The following is a 15185-nucleotide window of genomic DNA, read 5'->3' as shown; positions in this document are numbered from 1 at the left end:
CCCGGTTAAAGTTTCCTCCCCGGCGCCCGCAGGCTGGCGGTGCCGCACTCTTCGCGGCAGGGGGCGCCCTCGCAGTGCTTTGCCGAGGCTGCCCACCCTGAGACGCCGGGCAGGCCCACTCGGGGGCCGCGTGCGGACCCCAGACCCTGCAGCCCCGGCTTGGCATGTCCCAGGCCACGGGGCCTGCATGGAGCACGGATCCGGGGGCCACCGTGCCTGTGCCTAGGCTGCCAGGGCTGAGCTGGGCTTGCTCGCAGGAGGGAGTGGATGGCTGGAGGTCACAACAGAGCCATCCTTCCTGCCTTGGGCAGAGGAAGGAGACATTTGAGGGCCCATTGTGGGTAGGGGTTTTGAGAGCTTGAAGCTGCAAGGCAGTGCCGGGCAGCAGGAGCAGGGTGGGTGGGAGGTGCGGTCCTGGGAGCTGGGGAGAAGGGAGAGCCTGGCCGGGCTTCGAGGGCCTCCAGGGCCCTCTGGCAGGCCACTCACTCCTAAACCCCTGGAGCTGGGCCTCCCTTAAGCCTGGACATAACGCTTGCAAGTTTGGGGTGCAGGAAGACCCTCCATGCCCTGCACAGCCCTGCCTGGCCACTCCCCTCCTGATGGCCCCTCTGTTCTGGCAGAGGGGACCCCGTGGCTGCATCAGCTAAGGCTGTGGGCTGGGGCAAGTTGCCTCTGAGGTGGGTAGCAGCACTCATCCCCACCCAGGGATACTCATGAGGAAGACACAGGGTGGGATACTCCGAGGTGGCTGCAGTGGCCACAGTGCGTGGGATGGGGCCTCACACCCAGGCCTCTCATTCCAGATGACTCCTCCTCTGAGAGTGGCAGCGGTAATGGCTCCTCCACCCTGAACCCTTCCACATCGAGCAGCACGCAGGGCGACCCTGCCTTCCCCGAGATGAATGGCAACGGCGCCGTGGCCCCCATGGACTTCACCACGGCCGCCGAGGATCAGCCCATCAACCTGTGTGACAAGCTCCCGCCGGCCACGGCACTTGGCACACCCTCCTACCCCTCCGATGGCTGTGGTGCCGACGGGCTGCGGAGCCGAGTCAAATACGGGGTGAAGACCACCCCTGAGGTGTGTGGGGCTGGGGGCTCAGTCTCTTTCTTTCTGTAGAGGGCTGTCGTGAGGCGAGAATGAAATTGTATACACCCAGAACTTAGCTGGAGCCAGCCTATGTGTGTGACACCAAGCCAGGGTGGTGGCTGTGGCTGGTATGCCATCGGGTTCCTGGTGGAGCTCTGGGATGGGAGATGGCTTGGAGTGTGCCCTCAAGCCAGGCCCCCTTCTCCAAGTCTGGTTCCCCATCTGTGAAGTGGAGCTGATGGTCCCTGCCTTGGTAGAGATGGTAGATGGATATGCATCCCCACGACCCGTCCCCTCCCCCAGCACAGCATCTGCTGTGGATAACAGCAAGTGGCCACTTTTGGCACAGCCAGGTACGAGGCCTCCCACTGCCTGGTTTCTCTGCGTGCCTGTCCCCATTTTATAGGTGGTGCAAAAAAGGGGCAAGGGCCCAGGCACGTGGGCAGTGGAACTCCTCCTTTGACCAGGCTGATGGAGGGTGGGCACAGCAGGTACCGCTACCAATGGGCATCCCCCCTGCTTCCTGGGGCCTCCCTCACACTTCCACAAGCTGCCTCCGGGCCACAAAGGTTTCCTGCAGTAGTGCCTCTTCTCCCACCTGGGCCTGGGGGCCAGAGGCGCCTTCCTGGAGCCCGCACCTCTGGCCAGACTCTTCTCCCTCCCTGGCATCCTGCCCCATCCAAGTCTGTATGTGGACGAAGTGACAGGCACCAGGCCAGTGACCCTAGGGGACCGACCCCTGTGGGCCTAGTCCCAGGGAGAGAGGCCTGTCAGGGGCCGTGCTGTGGGACCAGGTGCCAGGCAGTACACTTCTTCCTGGATTTGCTCCTCAGTGAGTGCTGTTCCCCCTGGGCTGTGCCATGGCCATGCTGCCACATCACAAGGTCTGACCATGCAGCCACCTGTTCCCTGAGCCTGCCTTACCTGCTAGATGCCAGCCTCCTTGAGGGCAGGGACAGTGTCCCCAGGCTACTGCCAGTCAGGATCTGAATGAGTAGTTGGGACACATCGAAGGCACAAACTTTCCAAAAGACAACAGTGGTCCTCAGCCATCCCAGAGCAGTGCCCCGAGGCAGGGGCAGGAGACAGGTGGTGTGGGAGCTGAGCCATGAAGGATGAGAAGATGGAGGAAGCACAGAGGAAAAGAGGAAGCTGCCTCTTAAGGAGAGATGGGCAAGGGGGCTTGTCCAGGGAGGAACTCATGGTGGGAGCAGAGGGCTGGAGCCCTTCTCTGCTGGAGGACAGGAGACTGCTGGTGGAAGCTGGATCTGGTTCCCTTTCCCTTTCTACCCATATATTCTCAAGGGGCCACTGTGTTGTCCTGGTGGGGGTGCAGACAGGAGAAGGCCAGGCCAGGAGCTGCGGGAACACATCCTGCTTAATGGACCTGTCGCCTTGGCTGGCTACCTCGCCCAGCCCATCTGTTCCTCCTCCCGACAGACAGCATGCTCGCTGCTTTGGTGACAGCTCGGTTGTCAGCTTGGGGTTGTAGCCCCTTGGGGATCAGGGAGGAAAACCCTGAAGCCAAAACATATCTTGGCACAAGAGGAGGCTGGCGGGTGGTGGGAGTCCTTTCCGTGTCTGCCTTTCCCCTGCACACGTGGCAGGTCCTGGTGTGGACCTCTGCTGAGGAAACAGGTGACACCCTCCTAAGTGCTCGGCACCCCCAGGAGCCAGGTCTCTGCATATACTGTTGCAGTCGGTCCTCCCTTCGGCAGCCCAGGGAGGGAGGAGGTGGTGGCATTGCTGTCCCCATTGCACAGATGAAGGGAGCAGAAGAGAGGAGTGACTTGCTCAGGGCCTCGCAGCTGTGGCTCTCGTGGCAGCAGGGCGTGCGTGCCACCCTGGTCCCCAGGCTCACCACCTGTAGGAGACCCAGCAAGGGCAGGAGCAGCTGCTTGGCCCAACCCTCTGCCTCTTGCCCTCTTTTTAGTCCCCCCCCTACAGCTCTGGGAGCTACGATTCCATTAAGACTGAGGTCAGCGGCTGCCCTGAGGACCTGACAGTGGGCCGGGCCCCGACGGCAGATGACGACGATGATGACCATGACGACCATGAGGACAATGACAAGATGAATGACTCTGAAGGCATGGACCCTGAGCGTCTTAAGGCCTTCAACGTGAGCACCGGCCAGAAACAGGTGGGATGGGGATGGGAACAGTGCCAGGGTCGGCCCTTCCCATGGCCCGTGTCTCTGCAGATGTTTGTGCGTCTCTTTGTGGACGAGAACCTGGACCGCATGGTGCCCATCTCCAAGCAGCCCAAGGAGAAGATCCAGGCCATCATCGAGTCCTGCAGCCGGCAGTTCCCCGAGTTCCAGGAGCGGGCCCGCAAGCGCATCCGCACGTACCTCAAGTCCTGCCGGCGCATGAAGAAGAACGGCATGGAGATGGTGAGTCCCTCCTCCCTGGCCCACGCTTCCCCTCGGCGTCACCACTGACCTCCTGCCACACGCCCAGGATGCCCGGGCCCCTTCACCCAGGGTCTTCCCAGGAGTCCTAGAAGCAAGTACCATAATCCCTGGTTTGCAAATGAGGGAACTAAGGCCTAGAAAGGTCCTATAGCTCCGTAGACTGAGGCACTGGAGCCCAAACCCCACCCTGTGCCACCCACCCCTGGGGCAAGGTCTCTGCACAAGCCCAGGGCCCCCACGACCCCATGCTAGCTCCATCCCCGTTCTGCCTGCAGACCAGACCCACGCCACCCCACCTGACCTCGGCCATGGCAGAGAACATCCTGGCAGCTGCCTGTGAGAGCGAGACGAGAAAGGCAGCCAAGCGGATGCGTCTGGAGATCTACCAGTCCTCACAGGTACCTGCCACAGCAGCCACTACAGGGGCTGCTCCCGGGCAGCCAGGGACAGCAGGTGCAGGGAGGGCAGGCCTCAGACGGGTGTGGACTGAGGGAGCTGTGATGGGTGCAGTCGGGGAGGGGCAGAGGGGGAACAGGAGAGCAAAGACGAGGAGAGGAGGTGCGTGGAGGTCAGGGGTGGTGTTCTCAGAGGTCTTCAGACCTCATATGGAAGCCTGGACTTCATCCCGAGACTAGAGGGCCCAGATCAAATATGCTGACAGCGAGATGAGCAGAGTCGGGAAAAGCCCCCAGCGGGGAAGGTGGCTGGGGGAGGGACAGACAGAATCCCGCAGGTCAAACCACAGCATTGGGTCCCAGGAGTCCTGGGGCCGCAGCATTTATCCACCTTGTGTCCAGGGATGGTAGTTGGGGCCAGCTGCCCCTTGGTTTCCCCAGCGCCCCCCTCTCCCCTCTGCAGGATGAGCCCATAGCCCTGGACAAGCAGCACTCGCGGGACTCCACAGCCATCACCCACTCCACCTACTCACTGCCAGCCTCCTCCTACTCCCAGGACCCTGTGTACGCCAACGGCGGCCTCAACTACAGTTACCGCGGGTACGGGGCCTTGAGCAGCAACCTGCAGCCCCCTGCCTCCCTCCAAACAGGAAACCACAGTAATGGTGAGTCGGGGGAGGCCTGGACTCTGGCTCCCTGACCAGCACCCAGTTGGGTCTGCAGAGCAGCCCCCGGCAGGGCAAGGGGTAGGGGGAAGCAGAGGCCTGTGATGGAAAGGGACCGCCTCACAGCACAGGGAGCAGGAGGGGCGGCTCTGGCACCCTCCCACTTCATCGTCTCAGCTGGTCTTTAGATTGGAAGGTGAAGGAGACTTAGCTGGTTAAAGCAAAAAGCTACCGCCCCCTTCTCACCGCCAGTGGCGCTTGCTCCGCCGCTTCCCACCTTCACTCCCAGCGCCTCTCACTGATTCCGCTCCCCCAGGGACCCTGTGGGTGCCGAGTCCCAGCCAAGGGCCTGTTCTTGACCTGAGTTGAATCTCCACAGCCCCATCTCACCCATAGTGACCAAGGCTCAGTGAGACGGCTGCTGGCCTGGCCCAGCTGTGGCCCCGCTGGCCTGCAGGGCGGCTCCCTCCCCAGGCCTCAGCGCAGGGCCTGCCTTTCTAGGTGAAAGCTTTTCTCACCCAGGTGCTAGGCCTCAGTTCTTGCCCCTGCACTCATGGAGCCTACATCTGAGACACCCGGGGTGATGGCGCACACCTGCTCCCTTGCTCCGCTGCTGTAGCTGGGTGATTCAGTAGGTGCTTTTCCGGTAACTTCCCAGGCTACTCTGCGCAGATGGGGCACAGACCATTAGAGGAGACAGCCCCCGAAGAGACAGAGGCTTCCTCATGGAGTCAGGTGCTGCCGTGAGCACGAACTGGAGTGGGGAACCTCAGACCCCTTTACTGTGAGGCCAAGGGAAGCAGGGGAGGAGTGGGGTCAGCCTGGTGGGTCACAGGACCTCTTGGGCCAGGCACTCGGGTTGTGTTCTGTGTGCAGGAGGAGCCCCTGCTAGGTTTTAAGCACAGAAAGGCCTTGAATTGTGTGGTCTGTCATTCTGTCTGCCCTTGTAAGAAGGTTTGAATGGGGAGAACAGGAGGCAGAAGCCGTGTGCTTTGGGGGTCGTTCAGAAGCCAGGGAATGAAGGGAAGAATTGAGGAACTTGAGTAGGTTGGAGAAAGGTGCCGCCTGTAAGCTGGGGAACACTGGTGCGAGGTCTTGGCTAAACATGCCTGAGGATTCCCTAAGCCCCAGTCCTTGGCTGCAGGAGACCCCTCACTGTTCCTGGGCTGAGCAAGGGAGGGAGCTAGTCCCCACCCATGGCAGGAAACCTAGGCCGCCTCCACTCGCCTTGACCCTCCACCCCCCAGAACCAGGAAGTGTATGCAGGTCCCTGGAAGATTCGTGCCTGGGCTTAACTCCTCATCCCTTCCTAATGCCTCTTAACCTAAAATAAGAGGCCGCCTGGCCCTAATCCCTGAAGCTAAGGCCAGAGTGGCCAGCACAGTGAGAGGTGGAGTGGCTGTCCTAGGTGGGCTCCTTTCATTCCGGGAAGAAAAGCCATCCCATAGCCCTGCCCTCCCTACACGTGGGAGTCTGCGGCCCAGCAGATGAGTGAGGGTGGCCTGGGGTCTGCTCCCTCCTAGCAGCAGGTGATGGTGACAAGCCTCTATCTGGTGTCCACCCAGCATGACCTATCTCAGGGGTGTTGCTGCCAGGTTCCCCTGACCCTCCTAAGGGCCTCTCATGGTGGGGCTGGGCCTATTTCAGGCCTGCCCCGTTCACACCTGCCCAAGAAGCACAAACAGCAGCCAGATAATGATTCTTCAGGGAGGCAGCTGGCTCTGCCCTTGTGCATCCTGGGGCCTCAGTCTCCCATCTGTGAATACCCTGGTTCCTTCATGGTGGGTAGGGAGGCCACTGAGGCAGAAATCTGGTCATTTACCTCCTCGCCTGGGGCAGCCCCTGTCCGTGAGCACTAGTACCTCGTCTGGAGAACATTGTTTAGATCCTCCAGCGGTTGAAGGAAGATGACAGGCAGCCACGTGGTTGCAGGGCCACCCAGCTCCACTGGCCTCCCCAGCCTCAGACTTTCAAGTGATTGTTCAATCAGTTTGGTACCTCGGCTGGGCAGCCGTATTAATGGCTCAGAGCTCCTCACTTTGTTCATTATGTTGTCATCTGGAGATGCAAATCAGCTTAGATAGAATCAGGCTCACCCTGTCTTGCCTGGAGTGCTGGGTAACTCATGCTCGCTCCTATCCCTCTACCCACCATACAGTAGTCACTCGGCAACCTGAGCATCTGGCTGTAACCAGAGTCTGCATGGGATGTCTCCAGATCAGATTGGCCACAGGAAACAGGGACCTTCACCTTTCCAAGCCTCAGCTACCGCCCAGGAGAGAAGGGAGGAAGCTCTGAGCACAGGCATGAACAGGACAGCACTTGGGGAGAGGAGGAGAAAAGGAAGGACCTGAGGCCACTGCTCATGTTGACTATGCCAGGAGGCTCTGGCCACTCCCAAGCATGATGCAGAGGGGACCAGAGCCACCCTAGAGGGAACCAGACCCTCTCCTCCCCATCCCTCTGGGTCCAGCCCCTGCAATATCCAGAAGCCAGCAGAGGTACTCCTGTTCCCAGCTTCTCAGTCCCCCATTGTGACAACACCTTGGGAGTCAGTGACCTGCTTGGCTGCTGTTTCTAGACACGGCCCCAACCCCTTCCCCCTGTGTTTGACTTTAACAGACTTAACTGTTTCCTTAACTCTCAATTCCAAGGACGCTGTTTAGAAAATAGTTCCTAGGACCTCCTCCTTGGTGTCCACGTTCTCTGGCCAGAGAGGAAATAACCCCATGTGACAAACTGTCCCATCTTAGGCTCCAGCTTCCTTCCCCATTCGGGGGCTGCAGCAGCTTCCTTTTAGCAGCAGTCAGGTTCCATAGTTTATCCCAAGATGTCGCTTCCAGTCTGGATGCCTCCAGGGACAAGAGCTTGTCCCTCTTCATAGCAGCATAAAAACTGCCATGGAGATGCAATCATGAGTGAATGTGGCCATCAGAACCTTCAGGGTAGTTGGGGGAGTCTCACACCCCCGTGGAAGAGAAAGCTGTGGGGAAGGGACTCCAGGGGGAGGGCAGAGAACAGAGAAGCTGACCTGGCTGCATCAGAGAAGGCTTCCCAGGGAAGCGGCAGCGCTGCCTGCACCTGCCCAGATTCTCTCTTCTTTGGTTGTTTCTTGCTGTGAACACCTTGCAGGATGCTTTTCAAATTCCAGGAGCTTCCAGGTCTCCTGGGAGCCCACTCAGAAAGCCGTGAAACCTGTTTGGAAGCCCTTCCCTACTGTGCCAGTCTAGGCAGGCAGGCCTCCTGCGGGCTGAGAAGGAGCCCTAGCCTGGGCCGAGTGTTTCACACCTGGCATCTTAGCTTCTGCTCACAGGAGCCGCTTACTTTTGGCAGACGAGGGCTCTGAGGCCCACAGAAGTTAAAGGATTTGCCAATGAAGTAGCAGAGCAGGACTTGAATCCACACTTGCCCGACTCCAAAGCCAGTAGCTTCTTGGGAAAGGCCAAGAGAGGACAGGGCCTGGCGGTCCCCTCCCCAATACGCACACCCCTAGTGTGTTTTAGAAGATGGCAGGCTCCCTCTTCGCCATCATCATCTGAGGACAAAGGGCAGGCAGTTTCTCCAGAAACCAGTCTGGGTCTTGTCCTGATCGTTCGGCCCACACTCCCTCGTATCCCAGCAGCATGAACCCTCCACCTCACTCAGGCACAGGACTCCTCCCAGGAGTGGGTATTCGAGGTGCTGAGGCTTAGCAGAAAGAGGCTTCACACAGCCAGCCCCTTCCTCCATCCACTGGCTGCCACGGTCCCTCCTGGGGGTGCAGTTATGGCCTGGCCAGTCTGGCCTGTACCTCTTCCCCCAGACAACCAAGGCAGCTGGTCTCTCTCCAGCTGGACAGAAGCACACACAGATGTTTCTTCTCCTGGCCTTTTGTGGCTCCACTCTGAACTCCTCCTGGGCTTTCCCCACACACATCTCTCAGGTGTGTTAGGCCCCTGCCTACCTGCAGAGTTTCCTGCACACCATCTCCCCTTCCAGCCTCGATGTCTGGGGTGGGGGAAGAGCACACGGATGGGTGCTGCTCCTTTAGGCATGCTGGCAGAGGCTTTAGCACTTGGCCCACAGTTCCTCAGTGGTGGGAGTATTTCCCATTCCCACGCTCTGCTCACCACACTGAGAGGCAGATCTTAGGAGTTCCTTTGCCCCAAGTCCTCCTCTTCCTCACCTAAAACCAGATCTTTGCAAGATCACCCTGAGGATTCCCTGAGAACCCTGTCGCCCGCAGGCCCGTTCTAAGCACTAGGGATAGAGGCATCAGGGAGATGGACCAAAGCCACAGACTCCAGTGTTCAACTCACAATGGGCACTAGGCCATAGGTTATGACAGCGCCAAGGAAGACACACCTCCCAGATGCCAGGCAGGGTGGCCGCTCCCTCCTCACCCTACTTCCCTCTTCACAGGGCCCACGGACCTCAGCATGAAAGGCGGGGCCTCCACCACCTCCACCACCCCCACACCCACCCCCTCCAGCACCAGCACCAGCAGGCCCGTGCCCACCGCTCAGCTCAGTCCCACAGAGATCAGCGCCGTGCGGCAGCTCATCGCGGGCTACCGGGAGTCTGCTGCCTTCCTGCTGCGCTCTGCAGACGAACTGGAAAACCTCATCTTACAGCAGAACTGACCCCAGCGGCACCTGGAGCGCACTGCCCTAGGGAAAGAGGCTGTCCCAGCCTGGACCCAGCTTCCTGCCTCACCAGTTGGTACCTTTTGTTTTTGAAAGAGGTGGGATCCAAAAGAGCTGTTTCTAGCCACACTCCAAGCACCTGAGACTTTGGGCACAAGGACACTTTTTTTTTTGGAATCTCACCACACGGGTGCTCTGACCTGCTTGGAAGAGGCCAACGGGGCAGCTCTGGAAGGGTTGGGGGCTCCCCTGACAAGGCGCTGGGGCTGCAGCTCTGTTTAGAATCACCTTCGTGGACCCTGATGTTAGAATCCCACCCCCAGATAATTACCTTTCAAGTCTTAGGTGAGCAGAATTGCATATTTATTGAGAAAAACAAAGTGGACCCTTTCTTCCTCTCCCCTTAGTAATTTATTTTTCTGAAAATGGATTCTTTTGTGTTTGTACAGATTGCTAGTCTGTGTCTGTCTGATCAGAAGGATGTATCCCCATACCTAACATTCCATATCACTACACTGATGTGGGCTGGGGCCAGGGGCAGGGCAGGTGCCAGGCTGGCTGTTCCTCTGCATGCCTGGCGCACCCTGTGGCCACTATCCCATGGCCAGGCCATCCTGTTGCAGATCCCAGTGCTGCCACAGGGACACCACCAGGCACCTCCCTAGGCACCGCCAAGCAGGAGGACCTCACTCACACCCATGGCAAAGCAAAACAAAAGAGGTACCCCCACCCCATTCTCCAGAAGCCCCAGTCCATGGTCACCTGTATTCTACCTCACACTCCAGCGTGGGCTTTTTCCAGGATGTGCCCTGAGCCTGTTCGGAACAGCTGTCACCCCAACTCCCCCACACAATGTGTCTGCCTGGGAGGTAAGTCCAGACTGGGTGTCCAGGAGCTGAACCCAGAGAGCGTCCTGTCCCTAACCAGCCACTGCAGTCCTCTAGCTCTGGCCCTCTCGGCTGCTTGACGGGACGGACTGCTGGGAGATGGCAGCCGGTCGGCAGGGCCCTTGCCGGTCTGAACTTCTGTGCACAGGCCTGGGCCCTAAGACTCCTGCCAAGAGGGGCCGCTGCTTCAGGGTGAGCCCCGGCTGTCAGGCAGCTGTGAGCTCCAGGGCGGACTGCAGCTCCCATCCCCTTGCGCCATGTTTGGAGTAAAGGGATCAACGGAAGTGGAGGAGCCACTTGGGGTTCTCCTAAGACCAGCCCTTCTGGAGGGGCCAGTCCTGGAAGAAACCCATAATCCCTGGAGTGTGAAAAAGGGCAAAAAGAAAAAGCTGGCCTGGTTTCCTTCCTCCCTGATAGGCACTTCCTCTTGCTCAGTGCAATACCTACCAGTGCTGCTAAACCAGGGATTCGCCCAGACCTCAGCAGGCCCCCAGGGCCTCTCCATGCAACACTCCGTAGCCATGACAGCAGCTCTCTGCTGCCCGCCCCTGCCCAGAACTGGCAGAAGCCCTCTGTTGCCTTTCCTCCCTCAGAGCAGCGAGGCCCCAGGGGAGCCAGGGCCGAGTGGATCCTAGGATGGCCACAGAGAGCCACTCGCTCCTAGAACAGGCACCCCTTCCCAAACCAGCTTTTCTGCAGCCAATTGCCTGTTGCAGCTGTGGCCACTGCCTCCTGGCACTGTGGCAGACTCCCCCCGAGGAGGGACAGGGAGGGGGCACCAGTGAAGATGCCCCATCCTGCCTCAGGTCCAGAACTCTGAAAGGTAGGGTGCCTACCCCGTGCTTACTTCCGGCCCCTAGATGTTGGGGGTGGTTGTCTCTCTCAAGTGGCCTCCAACAACCCACCCAGCCACACCACCTCTGCCTTCCATCTGACCAATCCCCAGGCCTCTGGTCAGGGCCAGGACACCTGAGACTCACCCTTAGCACAGCACAACCTCCAGTGCCCAAGGCCTCTCCCACACCCCAGCCATCCACACATCCAGCCCCACCTGCTCAGTACTACTCCCCTCAACATTTGAATTCGTGTAAATATTTATTTTTGTGTGTGAACAATACTACAAAGTAATCAGTGAGATCTTTTGCAAAATGTTACCCCAGGCAATTTGTGAGAATCTTAATGTTAAAACCTGGCAGAGACAATCGCCACCCTAGAATTCCTGGTATCAGTTACTTAACATGTCACTTCTCCTCCCAGAGGCAGTACCCAAGCTAGACGTGGACCGTTTGCATTTCTTGGCAGACAGGAGTGAGAAAGACTGGGGAAGGGGCTCCCTCCCACTACCCACACAAGGATTAGATCTAAAGATCAGCATAAGCTACAGTTTGAAATCACGTTTTTCTGAGTTCAAGCTGTTGGAACTGACCACCCTCTAGCCTGCCTTAGTACTGCGGCAAGAGCATAGGTTCAATGTGTTTTCAAGAGAAAGGAAAGAATATGTCAGTGGTTAAAGTCCATGGGGCCTCCCAGGCCCCTCCAGGACAAGGGATTTCATCATGTTGACCCCATCTCTTGGGTGGGCTCCTCCTTTCCAGTGAAACTACACCTGAAGCCCTGGAGATGGCAGAATCAGGAGCAAGTTTCTGCATGGAAACGGGATTCCATTTAGCTGGCTCAGTCAGGGAACTTGTTCTGTTTTGCTTTTGTTTTAAAAGATACAGCTTCAACCCCTTCCCCCTACTCCTGACTTGGAGGGCACCAAAGAGCTGGTTCTGATGAACCAAGCTCGCTGCTGTCTCACCCTCACCAGAGAGACTGCCTTCTCCCAAAAGGAGCTCCCAAAGCCCTGTCCCGCAGCCATTTAAAAATCTGACGGGCCTCAGGGCACAAAGTAATCATTTGGGATCCTAAGTTAAAAAGGAAATGCAAGAGTAGGATACTCCAATTCCAGAGTCTTTGCAGGGGCTAATCCCATGAGAAGGGCAGCATCAGAGAAGTGGGCATTGGTCTTAGTGGTGGACCATCAGGTAGACAAGTGATAGTGTGTGTAACCCATCTGAAACTCATTTTACCGTCGCCACTCTTACAGAGGACAGTTTATTCCCAAGGACAGTGCTGACAGGGAGGGGGACAGGCAGGGAGTTAGGAGGGTTTTCGAGGATTTCAAACAGGTGGAACCCATCCATCCCTATTCCCAAGGGCCACTTACAACTCCAAGGGTGGTTATAGGATTAACTACCAGTTCATTTTCAAAATGCTGCTTTGAACTCAGAGGGTTGATACTTTTAATTTGTAATTTTTTGTAAAACTTTTTACAAAATAGTAAAGTATTTCACCAGAATACCAGTTTCAATCCGTCCATGGTCTGATTTTTATATAATTTAGTGGTGCTTTAGAAACTTTGTTTTTGTTGTTTCTGAGCTAAACAGCTCAATCCTTTTTCGCCTGTATCTACCTAAGACCAATGTGAACCTTTGTATTTTTGCTCCTAATTTTGGACTCAGTGAAAGTGTACTGTTTACATGTACAGATGCCCCCAGTCCCTGTGTGTTCTGCAAGACTTGCTCTTGAGGAGGAAGATGCACCTCACTAAGCTCATCTGCTTAGCAAAGCCACAAACAAAAACCTCTCACTTTTTACCTACGTTTCCACCTAAAAATACAACAAAAAACCTACACCATATAGAACTCATATTGGCTGAAAAACTTTCCACCTGGTAGATGGCCCATATGCCTCTATTATGTGGTCCATTTAGGAGCAGGAGTCAGAAGAGAGACCTCCTATTGGCTGCTGGTGGGTAACTGCATGGACAGAGGAAAAGGGAGGGCAGGACTTTGCTGCAGAGCTATGGGATGAATGTAGTTCTTCCCTGGGCAGCCTGGGAGTGGGAAGGTCAGAATGACTCACGTGGCCTTCAGGATCAAGCCAACCAGGATTTAGGGACAACCCAAGAGGTCTTTAGTCCTCTGGCGTGATTTAGACATGTTTTGGAAGAGCACGAGTTCCGTATCTGAGATGAGATGTTAAGACTTTCAGTGCAGACAGTACAAGCCATTTCTTCAGGGTTCCTCCGGGGGCAGCTCCTTCATGAGGTCCCACCTCCGGGGAGGGGCACAGGACTCCAGATAGTAAGCACTTAAGGCAAACAGTGGATGGCACCAACTTTTAAAGGTGACTCTTTGTTAATCAATGGCTTCACCTCTAAATTATATTTTTACAGATAATGCACCTATGCAACTTAACGTGGCTCTTCTAAGCAGGTGAGGACTTCCTCCTCAATGCTCTCTATAAAAATCATTTGTGTTCTATATAGTGAGTTTTACCAGTAAATGTGGCTTAATATTTTAATTCTTAGAATGTGTCTTCTGTACGTGATGCGACTAAATTCTGTTTTGTTTGTGGAATGACTAGCACAGGCCGACTCCCTCTCTCCCTCACTTAACAAAAGACCAATGAGCTGTTAATCGAGCTGTTATCTCCATGGTATTACTTGCTAAATGCACTGATTTCATAAGTATGTGGAATCCTTTTCCTTTTGAATCTGTATATCATATATAAGACTGAATCTACTTAATAAACACTGAACAACAAACTGAATGCTCTGCTTCCACTGTGTCCTATCAACAGCAGCACCACCTGCCACTTCTCACCCTTCCTCATCTAGTCTGGCACTGAAACATCTTTCTACTAGTGGAATCTACTAGCCAACAGTATGGCACACAGAAGGTCCTCAGTACATTTTCCAGAACAAATAAACCTGTAATTCCAGCACCTCATCTGTTAGAAAGGGAAGGAAATGAAACTTTCCCAGGCGCTCTTCAGTTGCTGAGCACATGCAGAGCTCTCATGCACCCTTTTAAATCTCAGTTCCCTTACCCGCCACACGCAGACACACAGGCACACGGAGTACACGCCCTGCTGAAATTCAGTGACCAGCAACAAACTTGCTTTTCCACAACCTCTCACCCTAGCACGTGGGCAATTGACTGAAACCAAATTCCCATAATAATCCCTAAGTGCTAATTTGGAAAACTGAGCAAACACGATCTCTGGTTCTGAACCTTCGGTGCTTAACATTCCATTCTATGCAAAACCCTGGATCCCACCTTGAAGGAAACAAAAGGGCTACTTTTTCCAAAAATACTTATTTGTGCTGATTTTTTTTCATCCTATATATGTGGTTTAGGTTAAGCTTTAAGGAAAAGTTGTAGGAATATGGCTGGGAACAAATGTGATCATGGATTTAAAAACTTTAGGCATGTTAAAAGCATACATTTTACTGCTAAAATTCTGTGTGTGTGTGTATGTGTATACATTTATGGGACTTATTAAAACCTTTTTATTTTTTTAGACAGTATCACTCTGTTGCCCAGGCTGGAGTGCAGTGGTGTGATCTCAGCTTACTTCCTCCAACCCTCCAGGTTTAAGCAATTCTCTGCCTCAGCCTCCAAAGTAGCTGGGATTACAGGCGCAGGCTACTATGCCCGGCTAATTTTTTGTATTTTTAGTAGAGACGGGGTTTCACCATCTTGGCCAGGCTGGTCTTGAACTCCTGCTCGTGATCCACCTGCCTTGGCCTCCCAAAGTGCTGGGATTACAGGCGTGAGCCACCGCGTCCGGCCAACCTTGATTTTTAAATAATGACATAATCCTTTTTCTCATAGAAATTCCGTACAGTAGCCAAATATATAAAATGGAAAAGGGCATGACCTTGGGGCTGAGACTCACTGAAGACAGGAGGAGGTCCGGGCACAGAAGATGGCCCTTGATGCCTCCGTTTTCCCATGGATGTGGGGAATCAAGGGGCAGCAAATCCTCAGTTAATACCACGGAAATTCCTTGTCCTGCCTAAAATGATCACCAATGAGACTGCTCAAACTATTGAGACTATTAGAAACCCACAACCTGGGACAACAGCTCCAGAACACAGACCCCGTTGGCCTGCTGGCCAGCCCCGCAAACACTTACCTCCTTCCACAGGAAATGCTGCTGTTCCACCGGAGCACTGGGATTCCCGCTCGCTGATTCCAGTCTGGCTTCTTTAAACAGGGCTCCACACCACTGTTGTTAACAGTGGATAAAAGACTTCATCAAATGGGAATGTCCCCTC

The 15185-nt window shown here is 55.6% G+C and overlaps 1 protein-coding gene across 16 annotated transcripts in view; it reads left to right on the top strand.

Annotated features, from left to right (window-relative positions):
* Window positions 1–13667, top strand: part of NOL4L (nucleolar protein 4 like) — a 147674-nt gene extending 134007 nt beyond the window's left edge. For 9 of the 16 annotated variants that reach the window (XM_028828304.2, XM_077951432.1, XM_077951435.1 and 6 more), the window contains 6 exons: window positions 804–1081; window positions 3024–3209; window positions 3291–3482; window positions 3779–3901; window positions 4362–4563; window positions 8965–13667. In XM_028828304.2, coding sequence (XP_028684137.1) covers window positions 804–1081; window positions 3024–3209; window positions 3291–3482; window positions 3779–3901; window positions 4362–4563; window positions 8965–9185 — 1202 coding nt within the window. In that variant the 3' untranslated portion in view covers window positions 9186–13667. Of the gene's footprint in view, window positions 1–803; window positions 1082–3023; window positions 3210–3290; window positions 3483–3778; window positions 3902–4361; window positions 4564–5221; window positions 5348–8964 lie in introns of all 16 variants that reach the window. The other 7 variants (XM_028828303.2, XM_077951442.1, XM_028828307.2 and 4 more) reach the window with 2 other exon arrangements.
* The last annotated feature ends 1518 nt before the right edge of the window (window positions 13668–15185 follow it).

This window comes from Macaca mulatta, chromosome 10, assembly GCF_049350105.2.
Source record: "Macaca mulatta isolate MMU2019108-1 chromosome 10, T2T-MMU8v2.0, whole genome shotgun sequence".
NCBI lineage: Eukaryota > Metazoa > Chordata > Mammalia > Primates > Cercopithecidae > Macaca > Macaca mulatta.
This window is presented reverse-complemented; position numbering and strand designations above follow the sequence as displayed.